This window comes from Tribolium castaneum, chromosome 8 (genome assembly GCF_031307605.1).
Source record: "Tribolium castaneum strain GA2 chromosome 8, icTriCast1.1, whole genome shotgun sequence".
Classification (NCBI taxonomy): Eukaryota; Metazoa; Arthropoda; class Insecta; order Coleoptera; family Tenebrionidae; genus Tribolium; species Tribolium castaneum.
Genome location: NC_087401.1, coordinates 9377333 through 9397697, shown reverse-complemented (window position 1 = coordinate 9397697; position 20365 = coordinate 9377333). Strand labels below are relative to the sequence as shown.

The window sequence follows — 20365 nt, the reverse complement described above, 5'->3', positions numbered from 1 at the left end:
CTTGGTTAGTGACGTCACGTGCGCGCGCCTAATAAGAAAAACTAACCTCCAAAATTTGTGCTGCCCCTATCGGCAACTTTCCACACTAAATAAACGGGCGCCAAATTTGAATTGTTTAGCCAATAAATTGAATGCTTTGGGGTTGAACTTTTCATTGCACGATTTTTATTCAATTTCACTTTACATGAAGACTAAATATTAATTGGTTATGCTAACATGAGTCCGATAAGCTTTTCTTCATTCAAGCCGGCGACAACGCTTACAATTTTTGGCACATTATGTTAACACATACACAAATCGATACACAAGCAGACGTAGCCAATCCTAAGCACAGGGTAACGTTTCTTATTACCAAAAAACGAGAAAGTAATCTACAATTTTATTTAAAACGAAAATAAAAAAATTGCACTGACAATATAAAAAGGTGTACTTTTCGTGGTATAGTAAATATGGATAATATCTCAAAAAATATACACTTCGACAGCTGGTGCTGCCACCCAACCTTTTTATCGTTGATAAAACAAACAAGAAATTGCATACACAACTATAAAAAACTTGTAATGTAACAATAACTCTTTAACTTATGTAAAATGGACAATATTTTGATTTATATTTTACTTACAAATACACTTATTTTATCCTTACGGCTAACGGAGTTTATTAATTGCACAAAGTATTCTTTATGTTTCTATTACACTCGTATTTGTACCACCGAACCAGTTGTTCAGCCAAAGGCAAATCTTTCTCGAGAATCAGTGCAGGAATTAAGTACAAACGTAGAAATTTTGTCGAAACCAGCTCGAAAAATAATTTAAGAAAATGATTTTTCAGTTGGCAATAAGGACATAACCAAAAATCTTATCGTGTCAAATGTCACACCGTTGCCAACCGAAACAAGCATTCTTGATCACCCGGTATATCAGCGGCCTGCATTGATGCTTGAGAAAGTTTAAAAAATTTTTTTAATTAAATATACAGGGCGGCACATCTTGCTAAACTTAAAATGCTGTCATTTTTTGCAAGAAGGGCCCACCAAAACAATAAAATAAAGTCAAACAATATGTAAAAACGCTGTCTGTGAATTAAACTGTAAATAACCAACAAACCAATAAAATCGTAGCCATCTAGAGATCAATTAAGACAGACACATAACTGTTCGTTATAATTACATCCAGAATTTACAAGTTTTCAGCTCGGTTTCCTGTACACATAAATAATCATTCGCCGATGCTGAAAAATGCACTTTACCGTAAGGCAACACGTAATTTCCCACCGTTGCATTTGCATAACCTGAAATGGCACTCATACGTCCCGTGTTATTACCGATTACGAGACCGAACTTATGGCATTGTGAGGGGACCCCATTTGGGTCAGCACCTTGTCGAGCCACTGGAGGGGGCCGTTGAGATGCACCTCGATCCAGCAGGGGGTGCTTGTGACGTCCTGACGATGGTACTCCGCGCCCCAACCCTTGACGAAGCTCATACGTATCGTACACATTTTTGTGAGTTCGTAAACGGCCTCAAAACCATGATTCACGCATTGGGAGAGGAGTTGGGCAAATTCGGCGTTGTTGAAAATACGCAACGAACAACCAGCCGGGATTTTACACACGGTGGATGGGTGAAACCCATGGTGGTGGTTACAGTTGCGGGATTGGACGAAAATTGGCGAATCGGAGAGACATTCGGCGTAAACTTCGCCGTTGACGTAGTATAGGTGGACCCCTTTGCCGATGTGACGGCGGGTGTTTTCGATGGTTGAGTTGCGGTTTACGTTGCTTAGCTGCCCTAAACATGCCAAGGGCCAAATTGTTACACAATTATTCAGCGTGCTCAAAAACTGGCGTACCAACTCAATGGTGTGTGGTAGAGAACTGGTTACATATAAAGGTAAAAATAGTAAAAAAATTCTTTGTATTAATGTTATTGACAAATAACTAATTTTAGGTAAATGATATGTGGCAACGTTGTCTAACAGTCATGATCGCAATAGAATTTGAGCAACAATAAAAATAAATTATTTTTGAAACGGTTTCCTAGGAAATAATTCTCAGTGTTGGCACATCTACACATTGTGATATTTTGGATGAATTTTAATTTTTTAAATTAAAAAAACTGCTAAAATCTGAAAGTAAATTTAAAAATAATTATTCATCATTTTGTTACGGTACGATTACCAGGTATGAAACATAGAAACATAAAAAAATAATGAAAACTAAAGAAGTTAGCACAATAAGTTTGTAGCTCCAGATTTTTTAAAATATGACTAGAAATTTTTTCAACATTTTTCCCGTAATCTGCACTTGCTTCTCAATAACGTACCACTGAGTTGGTGCGCCAGTTTTTGAGCACCCTGTATTTATCAAAAATTTGGTTTGCTCCTATAATTCAAAAAACAAACGCAAATGAGGTAAAAACAAGTTTTTAAACCTAAACAAATTTATTTTGGAGCCAAAAAATAAATAAATAAGTGAAGTCGTCGTAATTTTGGCAAAGCGTTCAGGTTTATTTCAATTTTATTTTTTTAATGTTTTCTTTGTTATTTTTTTATTCAAAAATCATTAAACAACTAATGTGTGCGCCAGAAAATAATTAGTAAGACTGAGTTTTCTCTGCTGTTTCTTGTACCTTTGGTTTAAAAAAAGCGCAATCGATTACGTGTAGGACCATAGTCAAAATTCCAATTAATCATATTGATGTTTTGATTTTATATGTTTTTTTTTAATTAGACCTTGCTAATTAGTAAACTTTTACTTGATGTAAAATTTAATACTAACCTGACAATTTGTCTAATGGTTAGTGTTATTTTTAGTCAGTAGTTTTCTTATTAACTGAAAGTTTTTTTTTAATCTTTAAAAATGCACTTCCCTTACTAAATAAACTAAGAATCGTGTGTGCGTACGAGTTTATACAAAAATATTTTTTTAATGGTAATATTTTAAGTCTCCTTAACTTATAATATTTTAACGACAGCCCTCGAGCTTTAAGCTTATGTTTTCGCACTCGTATTATTAATAACTAAAACAACTTGACTCCTAGCTTTGTTAGAAGTAAGCTGTAGTAGTATATGGACCGGTTTATAGAAGCATCATTATTTTAATCCGCAATTAAATGTGTAATTAACTGATCGTGTGACCAAATTGAAGCAATCTGATTGATCCATTTGCTTTGTTAGCTTTCAACAACGAATTGAATTTTACAGAGATTTCTATAAACAGTGAAGATTGATGAACCATTGCAAAAAAGTATACACAAAGATAAAAATGCATTTTTCACTGAATTCTCGTTGTGTTTAATGCAATCCAACACTTACAGAGAGATTAGTAAATTATTCTTCCACGCGTAGATTTATTTAATTACAAATTTTGAGAATAACAACTGAAAATATAAAGACAAAAATTCAACAAATCACAATTATAATTAGTTTAGCAAATAATGAACGGTCTAATTTGTTGTAAATCAGGCAAGAACAAAGTATTCGACTAAAATGATCTGTTTAGCTACTCCAAATTTTTGTTTTTACTTCAAAATTTTCGCTTTACAAATAAGAATCTTTATGTGTCACGTAATAATAGTAATAACGATTGGAATAATAAAAAATATAACTAAATTTGTTTTTTCGCGTTTCAGTGCCTAAATTACTTTATCTAGGTGGTGACTATCTTTTGCTTTAAAATTAAAATGTATTTCCATCGCACAATAACGAATTCCCAGGCCGCATGGTTTCTTATTACTAAAATTTTTATTATTCTTCGACACTGTCAAAATTTACGGTTTTTCTCCTGTGTAAGGAAGTTTTGACAACTGTTTGGCATTTCTCAGTACGAAACGTCAGATTATTTTTAACAAATTTAAAGCAATTTTAAGTCTTGCTGAGTCTATTTCGAAGAATAAAATGTTGTATTCACCTCGTTTTTGTGTAAATCGGTTCATTTATTTCGCCTCGTGGATGATAAACCACTCGTTTTCACTCGTGGTTTAAAAATCCACTCGTGAAATAAAGCGTCCGATTTACACTCAAACTCATTAAATAAATAACTATTAAATTATCAAATATGAAACAATCGATTAATTAAAAAATGCACTGCTCCACATTTGATGTGGATCATCGTCTTTTTATAATTTATCTGACAGAGCATAAGGATAAATAATTTTCTGAAACTTGACAAGAGACAAGGACTCGCATAAGTTAAGAAATAAAAATCATGTTTCACTTTTATATTCTATTAAAAAAAAAAACTCAAATTGACAAAATCTTGTGTTTTTTCAACAAAAGAAAAAATATATATTAAAAAAAATATGAAATAGTAACAACCAGACTATTGAAAAAAAAATGACTGCACTTTGAAGCAATGATAATTGGCTCACCCATAGAGTTGTTTTTAGAAAGATTATTATTTATAAAATCTTTAGTTTTGCCTCAAACTTTAAAAATCGTATTTTTGGATAAACAGAAAACTGCGTTTTTTGGTAATCTTTAGATCTATTTGGTAGAAATTTCGTGAAACAAGTAACTTTTTCCATGAATATGGATGTTTGCTTTTTAGAGGGCAGTCTCAAAAAAAAAAAATTCTCACCTATGAAACGACCTAAATCTAGAGAAAAAGACCACAATACCGTCATTTGCAAATTTTTTGCCTTATCGGAGAAAAAAATTTCGATAAAATTTTATGTCAAAAACGTAATTTTCGAGTTAATAAGTACTTTTACTTGATTTATTGAATTTTTTAGAAAAAAGTAAACCAAGCTGTAGTCTTGTAATTTTTAATTCAATCTATGATGAAATTCTGCAAAATATGTCAGCTGATCTAACAGAAAATGTTAAAATAATATAAGTTTCAATCCTTTTTGGTTATTTTTTGGCTTGTTTGATTTTAATTATAATTTATAATAACTCCGTTGTCCTAAATTATTAACCTTACAACAAAACTAATTAGCATATCAAGTACTTTAAAAATATGATTATTTTTGAAAAATATTTTATTTCGATATTCCTTTTAGTTTTCGGGTTATTAAAAAATAATTTTGTAAAGGCACCCCACAATGGCGATTTTTTTGGCAAAAGATTATATTCTAAAAATTCAATTCTAATTCAATATTTATTAAAAAAAAGTGTTTTTTTTAATAAATTATTAAAGTTGAGTTACGAGCTCATTACGAAGATTTTTCGAACTTGGCCAAAGTGGTTGCATCCATGGATGATTTTATTAGCAAGAAATAAAATTACTCGAATAAAAACATCCATGGGTACAACCACTTTAAGCAAGTTCGAAAATTCTTTGTAGTGCGTTAGACACTGATTTAAAAACAGTATTATTGCATTAGAAGCGTAATCTTTTACCAAAAAAATCGCTGTAGTAGGGTGTCATTAAAAAAAAAACATTTTTAATAACTCAAAAACTTAAATAATTTTCGAATAAAAAAATCTTGAAAAATGATCATATTTTTAAAGCACTTGATGTACAGATTAGTTTATTTGTAAGGTACATAGTTTAGACACAAAACGCTTGTATACATACTTTTGCCTATCTCTGTAAATCAGTTTATTAATCAAAATAACGTAAGAATTTTGACTTAATTAGTTGTTAAAAGTTTTATAATCAAAGTTTCGCACAGAAAACTCTCAAAGGGCGTTATAATTTCGATCCAATGTGTCTCCACAGTTTGTCAAAATTTTGCCAAATAAATAAGTACCTGAATATTTCGTTTAAAAAGTAAACTACATAAAATCTAACAAAAAATCTAAAAAAAACTTTTCTCGCAGCATTCATTGTTATTTTAATTTGCAAAACTTTTTCTCTTTTCGTTGTTCTTAAAATAAAGTAAATTATAAAAAAATACCTTGTAAATTGTACATAAACATAATACTGAACAGAATTAAATAAAATTGTGATAAAAAAGAGTGATCCGCTTCAATTGTTTTTGTTTTAACAATAAAATTATTAAAAGCAATGACTCCAATGATAAAATTTTAATCAAGATAATTCACACTGTTGTTTATTTAAATGAATTAATGACTTCAAGTTATTTGTAAGCTAAAAAAAACAAAAAAAAAGAGATTTATGCTTATTAAATTTTATATCAAATAAAAGCTTACTAAAAATAAATGAGACAATTTGTAGTTTTGCGCACACAATCATTGATAATGGTATTTTTGGAAGTATAATTTCAAAGAACACAAAAGAAATCGGTATTTTTTTATATAAAAAAATCCTTACCTAAGCAAAATCTGTCGCTGTTGTTGCTGGGATTGGTGAACCCATCAACAATAACGGACGTCGAATGGCAATGGAAAACTTCCCCGACGCGACAATTCAACTCATAGTAGGCGATAGAAGCCCAATAGGGCTGCTCCTGATAGGCCACCGGTTGCACATCTGTATTAAGCGACGGTTGCGGACTCGTATTATTATTCGTATTCTCGTCGGTGGGGCTATAGGCCGGGGGCGGAGTCTCCGCCAAATTCGAATACGGACTCTGCGGATTATTCGACGAAACACTCCCCGGACTAGACACACTCGACAGTGGCGAACTCGGACTCAAATGATTGGAATTAAATCCATTGGAATTATAACTAATATTCTGGGGCATGTTGGGCTCCACCACTTGCTGAAACGGTAGGAGCGAGTGCCCTGGGACAAAATCGCTGTGTCGGGGGACCAAGACCGGCGGCAAAACTTGACTTTCCACTCTTTTGTAGTGGTAGGGGTTGATGCAGACCTCCTTCTGCTTGGCCGAAAACGGGAACTTGCAGTGCTCCAGAGGTTTCAGCTCGTGGTGGCTCTGAAGGTCGGGCCAGCGCCAGACCCGGCAGTAGATCACGTGGGGGAGGCCTTTGCGGTGGGACACCTGGTGGTGTTTCACGAACGTCAAGACATGTTATATTCTTGTTTTAGTATTGTCAAGAATCAAGACAAGACCAAAACAAGAGCTGAGTTTATTTCAATAATTTGCCAAGAAATCTTGATTCTTTCTAGAATTTGTAGTTTTGATCATGTCTTTTATCACCAAAAAACCCTTTTCACAAAAACTAAATTATATAATTAATCGCAATTAACTTTTTTTGCGAATAAAATTTATCCATTTTTGACTCTTATCCACACATCATTTTTTTTTCTCCGAATATTTTCATCGTCAGTTCTATTTTTCATAAATAATGTATTTAGATTTAAATTATATTCATCTTCTTAGTGACCATGTTTTTGTAAAGCTCGAGGTGAATTTTCTATTTCTACACCGATTAATTAATTAATTAATGACACAGTTGATAAAAGCTTGATTTATCACACAAATAATCTATTTTTTCAGCTTAATAAGCGCAACACCATTGTCTCAGACGTTATTTTGATAACTAAAATGTAAATTTCCGAACTTGAGAAAGATGAAATTACATACTTCATATAAATTTCCTAAAATTCCAAATTAGAAAAAAAAAGATTTTATAAAAAAAATTGCGGTAAGCTGTTAGAAACGTTTACACCATGTTTTATTTCTTTTGATACAAACTATACGCACATTTCATATTGCTTTTGATCTAGAAAACGATTTAAAAGTAGGTGTCGTACGTGGTGGTGCTCATAATTTTCATTTAAAAAATGTTTCAGATGCGATAAACTGGGAAGACCAATTTGTGTTACTAGATAAAATTCAACATTTAGAAAAAACGTCACAGGTAGAATATATAAAAAAATTGAAAGAAATATTTTTTTTAGAAAAACGCTTTTATTTAAAAGATGCATTGAAAAGTAAAAAATAATGATTTTCTATTAGAGGCGAATATGTTTGCTTAGAAATTAAGATTTTAAAATTTATTAAAGCTTTGGACTTAAGACCGTTCCTCAACCTTTTAAAAATCTTAAAATCCTAATTTGTAAGCAAAAATGTTCTCCTTTCATAGAAAAACATTATTTTTTACTTTTTAGTGCATAAATAAAAGCTTTTTTCAAAAAAATATTTTTTTTTATTTATTGCTTTTTAGTCTTTACTTATTCTACACGACTTTTTTTCTGAAATTTAGTTTCGCCATATTCTTGTAACAGCATTATTTTGCTGATTTGTGCAAACTTGTTTAGTGGTAAGCTGTTATTAAAAAAACATCCTAACCTGTGTTCTGTATCTATACTCTATCGTCCAAAATAAATGAATTTAAAAAAGTGGTGATATTTGTCTGTAACGAAACGTAATGAAAATAATTAGGTATTAATATATTTCCCAATGACCAACATACCGTTAATGTTGGTACAAGTTACGGTATGTACACATCGAAAATCCATTTCTAAACATAACCTACAACTTCAAAATCCCATTTAACCTCTTTTGGGGGTAAATTAACTATACAGAATTACATAGTCACGCAGATTGCGTAAGTGGGCAAAATTTCAATTCATTGGGACAACGGGAACCCTTTCAAATTTGGATCCAAAAATGTGAAACAGACAGACAGACAACAAAGCAAGTTGAATAAAAGCTTTTAAATAAAATATCAAAAGTTAACGAATCAGTTCGAGTGTTAAGATAAGAACTAAAAAAAATGCAGTAAAAAAATTGGTAACAGTAACATCACCACCATATTATGTGATTTGTGGAAAACATTTTAACATAATGAGAAAAATAAAGAATTGTCCAAATAAAGAAAATCGTCCAAAGTAAAACAGTCCAATGTAAAAACAGAATCACTTCAGAATTTTCCAATGTAAAAGCGTCCAACAATCTAGGAACATGTTTAGGTGTTGGCAGTTCTGTCAGGAGTAGTTCTAATAATAGCTTTCTAGACATATTTGTAGATTTAATGTTCACAGTGTACAAAATTTGACATAAACTCACACAATCTTACATAAAGTTGTAAATGATATATCTTTATTGAAAACGAGAAGGATCTAAATAAACAAAAAATGTAACAACAAAACCATCACTAGTTTTCCTTTTTACACTTATTAATGCACCCTGAAATACAGTCACGAAAGTTAGACGATATTTTTAATTAAATAAATATAAATATAAATATAAATATGCGTATGACTAATTAATAATTAGTCAGGCTCGGATTCACCAAACTTCAATAGCGTAAACTGTTAACTGTCAACGCCGATTATCAATTTTTCGACATTTTAATTTTATAATAAGTAATAACACTAATAACAGAAATTTCTTTGCTTCTCTTCCAAAAGAACTTAAAACACTTCTTTCCTTTTTTATTAAGAGGTTGTGGTTCAGTTAAACTATTTTTCTTAATAAATTAACGCTCACAATTCCCAAATTTATGTTACTTTTTACAGTCATTTTTAAAAACATCAAAACTAAAAACTAATAAAAGGTAACTAACAAAATGTTGGTGAAACTAGTACCTAGACATTTTAAGTTATACTCATAAACTTAACACTTGTCAAATAGTACACGATAATGAAAAAAATCCTAGTAAAAGTCCGATGTATGGTAGCGCTCAGCTCCATTTGCGTGTGCGTCATCTGACATTTCTGTCACTACGTTTACATAGCAGGGTCATAGCGGTAACAAACTATCAAATATTTTTTGAGGTTACGAAGTGTTTAAATTATGAGTTGTTACAAAAAATACAGATTCACAAAACAAGAACTAATAAACGCAGAATCAAAAACCTAACGAAACGCAAATCACAAAACACAATAAACAAACGGAAAATACTTGCGATTAACACCGATAACACTTTCGACAACCATGCGACGACGTCTATAATTTGCTGTCAATGTCAGGTTGACAAATTCGTGACACTTGACGGTGTTGTCGAAGTGCACATGTAAATTAATGTTCAAGGATACCACCCTTAGATAGCCCTTAGCTGTTTAAATTTGCGTTGTTTTTGATAATTTTTTTATAGCTTTGTGTTGGTAATGAAAAAATGAAATTGATGACGCACACGCAAATCGAGCTGACCGCCACTATATTGCATAATAAAAACACATTAAACTTCTGAATTTCAAATAATACCAACACTATTATCATTATTTTTAACAAGTTCGGAAAATTTACTTCCTTAATTTCACATTTGGTAGTGACAAAGAGAAAAAAGTTATGTCGCTTATATCAATATTAATAATGAGTTAAATGTAAAATAAGAAAAAAGAAACAATTTTTCCTTGCGAAAATAATCCGTTAAAACTGAAAAAACATAAGAGTACAAGTATTTTTCAAAAAAAAACACAACAAGTTGAAAATTTTATTTTTTTGAAAGGACTGTTTAAATTCTTTTCAAATTACCGTATTATGTAATCCCGTGAATAAAAAAGGTTCTTTTTCATTTCCAATGCCTAGAACCGGTGCTCTAGGACTACTATACAAACTACAAAAGAACTTCTATTTGGTGAGAAGTAAGTGCACAATTAATTTCTTGAAACATGAAAAGCGGGAAGTTCTTTTAAAGTCTTTTGAAACACATGTAGATTCTCATAAGACGAATTTAATCTGATTGGATAGCCTTTCTTATTCTGGATAAAAATAAACAAACACTTATTTGGTACCTAGTTAGTCTAATCTGAACCGTACACAGTGATAAAACTTTTCTAATTCGAATACTTTTCAAAAAAATTAAATACTCCAAATAAAGCACCACAGCTTCCACCTTATACTTTTATAAGAATACCTTTTTCCACACAAATTTTCTCCTGCCATTTAAGTTCACACCATTTTCCAATTTTCAACACAAATTCACAAACGAAGCTTCAAAATCTGCACATATACAGATCAAATTGCACTCAGCTTTTCTATGAAATTTCAAAAATTACAAGTGGTGGCAGCATCGGAACAAGCCAAAATTACCAAAAATTGAAATTTCATATTTAATTTGGATTTCTCACTCTCGCGCCATCTATTAGCGAAAAAAAGTATTAATCATTAATATAGCAACCGTTTAGTTCGAATTATAAAACTGAGAGCCTGAGTCGCCCCCTTAAGCACTCCCTATTCAAGAAGTAGTCAAGTCAAGATTTCTTTCTAACCTGGAGGCGGCCGTCGAGGCTGCGGGGTATCGTCACGCAGTTGCTCTGCGTCCCGGGGCAGGAAAGCGCGCGCTCGAGCTCCTCAATGGCCCCCTTGCGCTTCTTCAGCTTCTTGACGAGGCTGTCCACTGCCTTCTCTGCCCACTTCTCCTCCTCGTCGCCCTGCTTCCAGCCGAGGAGCTTCTTCACCGCGGGGCTGGTGAAGGAGAAGAGGCTGTTGAAGCTGGACAAGGGGCCGCTGCTGGAGGACTCCCCCTCGTCGGTCTCCATGCTGAAACAATCGATTTTTTTCCGGGTTTAAACACTGCTGATGACTCACAAATTTAAATGAGTCACATAATATTGGTAATCTGCAGCCATGGCTTAACGAGAGCTAAAGCGCTGCGAGTACTAACTGTATCGGTTAATGCAAGCCGTATTTATCTAATAAGTGCAAGAGGTTTTTTTTGTTGAGAGATCAACAAAAATAAAGCAGACATGCTTGTGGCGATTGAAGGCGCGGGGCCTTGCGGATGCCTCACAACAACATTCATAATAGTGGACTTACCTATCGGAGTTAATAAACGGACGACGAGCAGGAAAAACGGGAAATATAAACTATTATTATTGTAAATATTGTGGACAAATTTTAGGACGCTGTCCTCTCGTAATGGTTCAACACGGAGTTCGTGGCGATGCCGCGGGGGGGCGTGCTCGCTGCTGTCATAAGAGGCGCCCAGTTCAAAATAGCCGGAATGCACAATAAATTAATCATTTCTTATCACCGCCTTTTAACAGTAATTTTGTTGTTACTTGTTTAAAACGCAAACAAATGGAATAATAACTAGCCCAAATTACTACACAAATAAACAAATTGTTATTTTTTAAAACTTAAAAATTAAAAAGACACGTGAAACGAGCGGCTCAAAAATCAAGGAAAAAATTATTTTTCTACCTAGCATCAGCCCTAGCAGACAATGGCGCCTCGCTATGTATTTTGCGGCGAATATGATTCTAAATCCCATATCAGTTCATAGTAAATAGAATAGTAGAACTGCAACAGATTGTGTAGAATTTGTGCTCCTTTTTATTCAAAAATGCAAACGCGCTGTTGCAAAAATTCTACTATGAACTGCAATTGGATATAGCTTATCATGTCGTTTAGTTTTTAAATAAGTAAAGCTTGGCGAAGATGTGACATTTCCAGACCCAAATTCAATTCAACCTCTAAAATCTAGTTTGTTTAAAAACAAAATTGTTGACGGTTTTCAAAGCACTCTTCGCAAAAATGCTTTTATCTCCATTTTGATCAGCATGTAAGATCATATGATTGATACATCGTTGTAATCAGGAATGAATATACTTTCCAAAAATACAAAAAGCGAATATGGCCTTCATAAGAAAAACCAAAGCAATATGTCGTAACTCTGACATCAAGAACGCCTTAGAAAATACAATGACAGATTTAGATTCCTTGTAAAAAATGCCCTGGTGGAGCGCGAAAAACGGACACCCTGTGGTTTCCATTAATATTTCTGTTCTGAAACAGTTACCAAATTTAATGACAAAAAAAATAGTGCTATTTTTAATTCCATTCCAAAGGCAATTCATTGAAAATTCTTTTCGTATTAGAAAAAAATGACACAAAGTAATGTTATTTTCGACTTAATTAAATAATTTCTTGAAGTGCATTATCCATATTTCACTTAGATTACGAGTTACTTTTATTACTCTAATAAACACGATAATTTCGATCGAATTTGCCTATTTTTTACAAAATCTTATAGAATAAGTAGGTATTTTATTCAAAAGCAAGATAAATCTCCATTTGGCTAGCTGTAGTGAAATTGTAAAAAATAAGTCTTTACTTGCAATAAAGCATCGTAAAATGTTCTAATTTATTAGAAATCTTTTGGTATGTTTGAGTAAAATTTCATAATTAAAGTACGTTTTTCCCTTGGTTTTTCCATAAAAAAATTTCTAAACATATAATTGCCATTGTTTCGCAAAACAATTTTCTTACTTATAAAACAATCAAACCTATTTTGAGACGACAGTTGCGAGCTTTATTGCTTTTTTTGTCATGTTATTTGAGAAAAAGTTTGATAGTAACTAAAATTTTTCTCAAAATGACGTAAAAAAGTGAGTTTGTCGCTTACAAAACAAGCTATAATTGTTATCACTCCAATGACAAGCCAACAGAAAATCGATTTTGTTGTATAATTCGATCATTTTTCATTTTTGTCTCAACTTTTGTTAAAATATGCAAAATACCTATAAATAATAAGCAAATTTTTAAACAAAAACTGCAAAAATGTCAAAATAATATAACAATCTTTTCTTTTTTTAATCAGAATTTCGCTCAAAATAGCGTTATTTGGATCCATTTTTTACAAAATGTAAAATAAAAGAATATCCGAATATCACGTTTAAAAACTAAATTAAAAATATGTGGAATGCAAAATTTTGTAAAAAAGTAAATTTTTAACTTAAATAATTACTTCGATATTTGCAAAATTCTAAGTAATAGATTAATAATAATTTTGAACCAATTTATTCGTTATTTTTTAATCAATTTTGTACAAAAAATAGATTCTCCTTTAAAAAACGAGCTGACTGTAGAAATACAATAATCACAATTACGTCATTTGTGAACTTTACTGCATATTTTTCGTCCTAATACTTAATAGAGTGAGAAAATAAATTTAAAATAATGAAATTGTGAGTTCTAGAGATAAGAAACAATAACTGATTTTAATTTTTTACATGAATAACTTCTAACAAGGTAAGTTACCATCGAACACAAAAATTCTCAAAATATTTCGTATCACTCTTAAAAACATAAAAATAAAAAAAATCGAAAAAACCAGCAAGAAGATTCAAAGCCATTTTTCTTGAAAACTAGAAAACCTCCGATAAATGCAGTAATTTCACCAAAATCCGTGGACAATTTTCAAATGAATGCTGAAAAACAGTTGATTAGTTTTTTTCATATTTTTCGAGTCAAAAAATGTCACACATTTTTTTTTGAAAATTATAAATCTTGCAATAGAATTAAAAACAGTGGTAAAATTCTTGGATAATTTTGTGTCGGGTATTAAAAACAAGTGGTCAAAAAATTGATTTAGTGCGGCTTTCAGATGCTTGCAAAAAATTTTGTCTATTACTCAAAAATTGTCAATTCTGGATACAAAACATTGACTGATTTAAACTCAGTTTTACACAAAATAATCAACTGGGTGGTACTCCAAAGACCAAATTCCAATTTCAAAGAAATGAAAGTGATGAGCGTTTTTAAACGTATTTTTCTTAAAGATTACAAAAGACAAACACAAAAATATGAACGAAATGTGTGAAAAATTTTCTAGCCGTTGCTGCAAATCCGCAGTCGGTCAGAATTATACTTTAGGTTCCAGTTTAAGTCAAAATCATTAGTTTTAAAAGCTACATAAAAAATGCAAAAAATATAGTGTTCCATTTAAAAAACATAGGTTTGTATTTTACAGAAAACTTCATTAAAATTTAACACGTTGTTAAAAGATAACAACGCGAAGAGACCAATCAAATTTGTTCAATTAGATCATTTCAGAAACACCCAGTATATTTGAAAATAATTTTAGGTGAAACAGATGGTTAGTATCTACGGCTTAGAAAAATAGAATTATAACTCTTCCAATGTTTAGAAGTGAATAATGGACTTTTATTGAGTTCTTTAACTCAAAAACTAGATAAATTTCACACAATTAGTTAAAGTCTTTGTGTTGATGTGGCTTGGCGTAGCGGTGGGTAGTAACCTAAGTAGGGGAGTTTTTGGCTGAAAAACTTACAACTATCGACAAACAAAATAAATAATAATTTTATACTAATTATGTAATTTTTCAATTTTTTGAGAATAATTTTCAAAAGAATTTGTTTCTCATTTACGAAACAAATTTTAATCAAAGAAATTTTTCTTCTTCATCATTTTAAAGCCGGCACTGCTACCAGGCACCTAACTTGTTAATCTCTTTGGAGGTAAAAGCAAATTTCCAGGAATTCCAGGTAGGTATATCAGGAAACTGAATTCTTCAAAGAAAACAGTAGTATACCTAATATCCTAATAGCAAATATTTGCCTGCACTGTGAATTATGGCTTCCAAGCGAAACTCCAAGAATTCCAGGTAGGTACATAAACAAACAAAATTTTTCAAAAAAAAGTATATGGCTTTCCAACGGTTTTTGAATAAAAAATATAATTTTATATAATTATATATATAATTTTATAATTATAAATAATTTTTCCAGTCATAAATTAAGTGGACATATTTTAGTTTCTGTGTATTTTATTTCTAATTCTCCAAAAAGGAAAAAATGTTAAGCATCTGAAAATAACACGAGCCTAATCTGTAATTTTCTTTTCCTGGAAGGAACAGACCTTGACTTAGCATAATCAATAACCCACAGCTCGTGCAAAATAATCACTTGCATTTTGACCAGAAGCCATCCAGGTAATCGGTTATCGTTCACGACATGGATAATGGAGCACTTTATTCCTCATTCAGTTGAAGCAAAAAGATTTGTTTGTTTAACTAGGCAAAAAGGCATCAATTATTTGCTCACGGCAATTTTGTATACATCACGAAAATAATTCAACGAATCTTACTGACTGCGGCAACTTTTTATTTCTCGTACACTTTTTTTACACTACGTCTAAAAAACACAGTTTTCAGCCTAAAATTTTGAAGTTTTTAAATTTAACTTGCTTTGTTGCCTGTCTGTCTGTTTCATATATTTGGAGGCAAGTTTGAAAGGGTTCCCGTTGTCTCAATGAATTGAAATTTTGCATACTTACGTAATCTGCGTGACAATGCAATCCTATGTCGTTAAATACCCCCTAAAGGGATTAAATGGGGTTTTGAAGTTTTAGGTTATATTTACAAACTTTGATGTGTACATACCGTAACTTATACCAACATTAACGGTATGTTGGTCATTGGAAAATATATTATTACCTAATAATTTTCATTACGTTTCGTTACAAACAAATGTCGCTATTTTTTTAAATTTATTTTTCTTGGACGATAGAGTATAGCCACAGAAGAGAGGTTAGGATGTTCTTTTAATGCTAACAGCTGTTTTCTTTCACATACCACTAAACAAATTTGCACAAATCAGCAAAATAATGGTGTTACAATAATACGGCGAAACTAAATCTCAGAGAAAAAGATGTTTAAAATAAGTAGACTAAATAAAAAAATGTTTTTTAGGAAAAAACTTTTACTTAAAAGATGCACTAACAAGTAAAAAATAATGTTTTTCTATCAGATGAGAATATTTTTGCCAACAAGTTAGGAATGTAAAATTTAAAAAAGTTTTGGGAACGGTCATAAGTCATAACAATACGGCATTACAGAATTACTTTCTTAATTTGAGCACTTTAATAAATTTTAAAAACCTAAAAAAATCTTTTTTTTATTTTTTTAATTTAAAGCTATGTTTTTCACTGTGGTTTTGAATTAGTTGAGTGATTTTAAGGAAGTTTTTATAAGTTTTTGCTATACTTAAGTTTGTGGCGGAACTAGCTCCTAATTTTTGGGTGGGCACATAGGTAGGCCAACAAAATTTTTGTTGAGCACATAACACTTAATATCAGTAATAAATAATCTAATATTTTTCCCTTAACGACACTGTCCAGATTTCAGTTAATTTTGCATGTTGCCAAACTAATAAATTGATCAAAAATTGATATATTAATTTAAAAAAATCTGTAGCCGCATGAAACTTTATTGTATCGTTTAGAGTTGTACCAGTTTTGTATCTTCCAGCAAATATGTTCTCGCTTAGAAACGATTAATCTCAAAATGCGTACTTACATCTGTAACTTTTTTTGAGCAGTTTAGTTTTTGACTCAACATTTTAATATATTTGTACCTAAAGATTGAATCCCCATTCGCTTATAATACTACTAATTTTTATCAGTTTGTTGTAGATGTATTTAAACCTAGTAATTTGTTAATAAATATTAAATAATAAGTTAGATTAGATTATAATTACTCACAATGTAACAAATTTCCTGTATTTTGATTAGAAGAATTAAATTAAACGTTCTCAGAGTTTATAAAGACTTCGCTATTTTTGATTCGATTCTATACTTTAGTTACAGTCAAAAAAAATTAAGGGTCGGTTTATAGAAGCGTCATTAAGTTAATCTGCAATTAAATGCGTAATTAAGTTTTAACAATGAATTAAATTTTAACAAAGCTTTCTATAAACCGGACCTAAGTCTTTCGTTTGTCACTGAGTTACAAAAATAAAAAAAAAAATTCGAATCTAAATCTGATTCAAATTTTTTTTTCTTGGTTTCAATAGAAAGCAATAAGTTTTCTGAATCAAAGGGCTTTTTTTAAATCAAAGAAAACGAAACTTACGTTTTTTTAACATAATTTTTTTACCCTTTTTTACAAAAAACCATCAACCAATCTTTTAACGGTTGCTTATTTTTATAAATGTAATTTATGTTAATGCAAAGTTAAAAAGATTCAGAAGTAAATTATACTCTGCAATAAATGTAGTAATTTTTTAGGTGGGCACTGGACCACCCGGGCCCACCCTTAGTTCCGCCACTGACTTAAGTTTAACCGTTTTTGAGATACAGGGTGTGTAATCGGTCTATAAGTTTTTTGGTAATTGAAATATTGCTATGCTGTTTTTATTGTAAAAACAATGATAATAGAACTGGTAATAAGTGGATGCCACGTAGACAATTTTTTTGCCAACCCGGAAAATAATATAAATTTATGACACTTGTAATAAAACAGTATCAACTGCTGCAAGTACTTTGATCTGATCCAAATGAGTTCCTTGTTGGTAATTGCGTGACAGTACAACGTTTTTTAGCAATGTAATAATGTCGTCTCAAGTACCTACCTGATTACGCGACCACCTTTTTCGTTCTTTATCATCGGTTTATTTAATTTTCATATTTCTAAAGCTGGGAATATAAATCTCGGAGCACGCGGTGTAACCGGTACCGTTTTAGTCCAACCAGCACCTGTCTTCTAATAGTTCTAATAAACGTTCAGCAAGCCACATAAATATTTATTTGCTTCGATGAAGATCTGTAAAAATGTAGCAGACAAACATCCAGGAACTGAACACGAGGAGGCGCGTACAACCGCCTGAACATTAATTATCCATAACAAAACTTGAAGTATTGCTATCACTGTAATAAATAAGACTGAAAATAGTCAAAGGAAGGTTGTAAACAGAGTGTTTTACAAACGTTCTGGTTAGGTCGTACACATAGGCCGGTTCTCATTCAAGCTACCGAGTTTGATCAGGAAAATCTCTAGACACAACAGTTAGTTGAAATTTTAATCAATAATCACATGTTGTTTTCCGTGTTTATCAAAATCATTCATGGAATTATACTAGGAAAAATTTATTTTGAATCTTGTACCTAGCAAGATTATGTTAATTTAAAATTGTGTATTTTGTAGTAAGATGCTTAATCTTATACTTAAGTATTTCCTGTGATAAAGGTTTTGTGCCACAGTTGAGTACACATTTGTCTGTTGATTAGATGACACCTGATCACAAAATAGATAATATCAGCACGATGGAAATCTCCTTATCGCTTATACTTACATAAGAAAAAGTTTCAGATTTTTTCAAATTGGGATAAATCTCCAGGTACTAAACAAAGTTCCAAGAAAACAAATAATCTGTTCTTTCCTAAGACGGGGAAACCATCATTTGCATTTTATTTTATTTATTTTATTTTATGGCATTTTGAGCTAAGCTCCATTGTTAAAATTTCTATGTATTTCTATGTATTATTTTTTAAGTCTTCTTGAAGCCTTTAAAACGAAATACTTTTCGAAAAAGATTCAAAAAATCACCGAATTTGATCGAAATTGACATTATCTTATCTTTTAACGACGGAGTCCTAAAAACTATTTGATCACAAATCATTTCGGTTTTTGGATTATAACTTTATGTTTAGAGAAGTCCACAGAATAAATTAAAAAATCACCAAATTTTTTGAGTGTTAACACGTTTTTCAAACAGAAACGAAAATATTTGTGAAGAATTAACAAAGGCCACAATAAATTTATCAAATCAAAATAAAAGCTTGTTTTTCTCAAACTTTGTCTTAAATTACCGAACATTTAAATCTAGATTGAACGAAACAACTAATAATTTTTTACTATTTGCATAAATTAAGCAATTTTTTATTAAGGACGACCGCCCTTGTTAAGAAATAAGTCGAATAAACTATGTACTACAGTAAAAGCTCTCAACAACGGACACCGATAAGGAATTTTTTAATTGTCCGTTGTGGAGAGCCTTTTACCTAGGTGTCTACTAATGGAAGGTGTGAATTTTAATATAGGTTTTGTTACGTTTCTACAAAAATGTCCGTTGTGAAAAGTTGTAAATTTATTAAATCAAAATAAAAGCTTGTTTTTCCCAAACTTTGTCTTAAATTACCGAACAGTGCACACGGGCGCCGACTACATGGGTCCATCAGGGCGTATGCACCAGTAGAAACTTGGTAATGAAAATAATAATTACAAGAAAATAATATACAAGAACTCTAGCTGTACTCAATGAAATTACTACATTTTAAAATTCTCTAAATAAAACTAGATTGAATAAAACAACTAATAATTTTTTACTATTAGCATAAATAAAAGCAATTTTTTATTAAGGACGACCGCCCTTGTTAAAAATAAGTCGAATAAACTATGTACTACAGTAAAAGCTCTCAACAACGGACACCGATAGAAAATTTTTTAATTGTCCGTTGTGGAGAGATCTCTACCCAGGTGTCCACTAATGGAAGGTGTGAATTTTAATATAGGTTTTGTTACGTTTCTACAAAAATGTCCGTTGTGATGAGTTGTAAATTCATGAAATCAAAATCAAAGCTTGTTTTTCTCAAATTTTGTCTTAAATTACCGAACATTGCACACGGGAGCCGACCACATGGGTCCATTAGAACGTATACACCCATAAAACTCAATAAAATTACTACATTTCAAAATTCTCTAAATAAAACTAGATTGAACGAAACAACTAATAATTTTTTATTATTTGCATAAATTAAGCAATTTTTTATTAAGGACGACCGCCCTTGTTAAGAAATAAGTCGAATAAACTATGTACTACAGTAAAAGCTCTCAACAACGGACACCGATACGTAATTTTTTAATTGTCCGTTGTGGAGAGCTCTCTACCTAGGTGTCCACTAATGGAAGGTGTGAATTTTAATATAAGTTTTGTTACGTTTCTACAAAAATGTCCGTTGTTAAGAGTTGTAAATTTATTAAATCAAAATAAAAGCTTGTTTTTCTCAAAGTTTGTCTTAAATTACCGAACATTGCACACGGGCGCCGACTACATGTGTCCATCAGAGCGTATGCACCCGTA

General features: G+C 31.3%; 1 protein-coding gene across 2 annotated transcripts; it reads right to left on the bottom strand.

The window, feature by feature from the left end:
• Positions 1 to 365: 365 nt before the first annotated feature.
• Positions 366 to 11680, bottom strand: LOC659927 (protein mothers against dpp). 2 transcript variants are annotated; one of them, XM_966193.5, is made up of 4 exons: positions 11520 to 11680; positions 10973 to 11243; positions 6221 to 6851; positions 366 to 1790 (listed from the first exon to the last, which is right to left on the bottom strand). In XM_966193.5, exons 2-4 carry the CDS (start codon positions 11240 to 11242, stop codon positions 1327 to 1329), a joined length of 1365 nt encoding a protein of 454 aa, XP_971286.2. In that variant the 5' UTR covers position 11243; positions 11520 to 11680; the 3' UTR covers positions 366 to 1326. The 2 variants fall into 2 exon arrangements, with proteins under 2 accessions (XP_971286.2, XP_015836569.1); XM_015981083.2 differs by lacking the exon at positions 11520 to 11680 and adding an exon at positions 11292 to 11502.
• Between the last annotated feature and the right edge of the window lie 8685 nt (positions 11681 to 20365).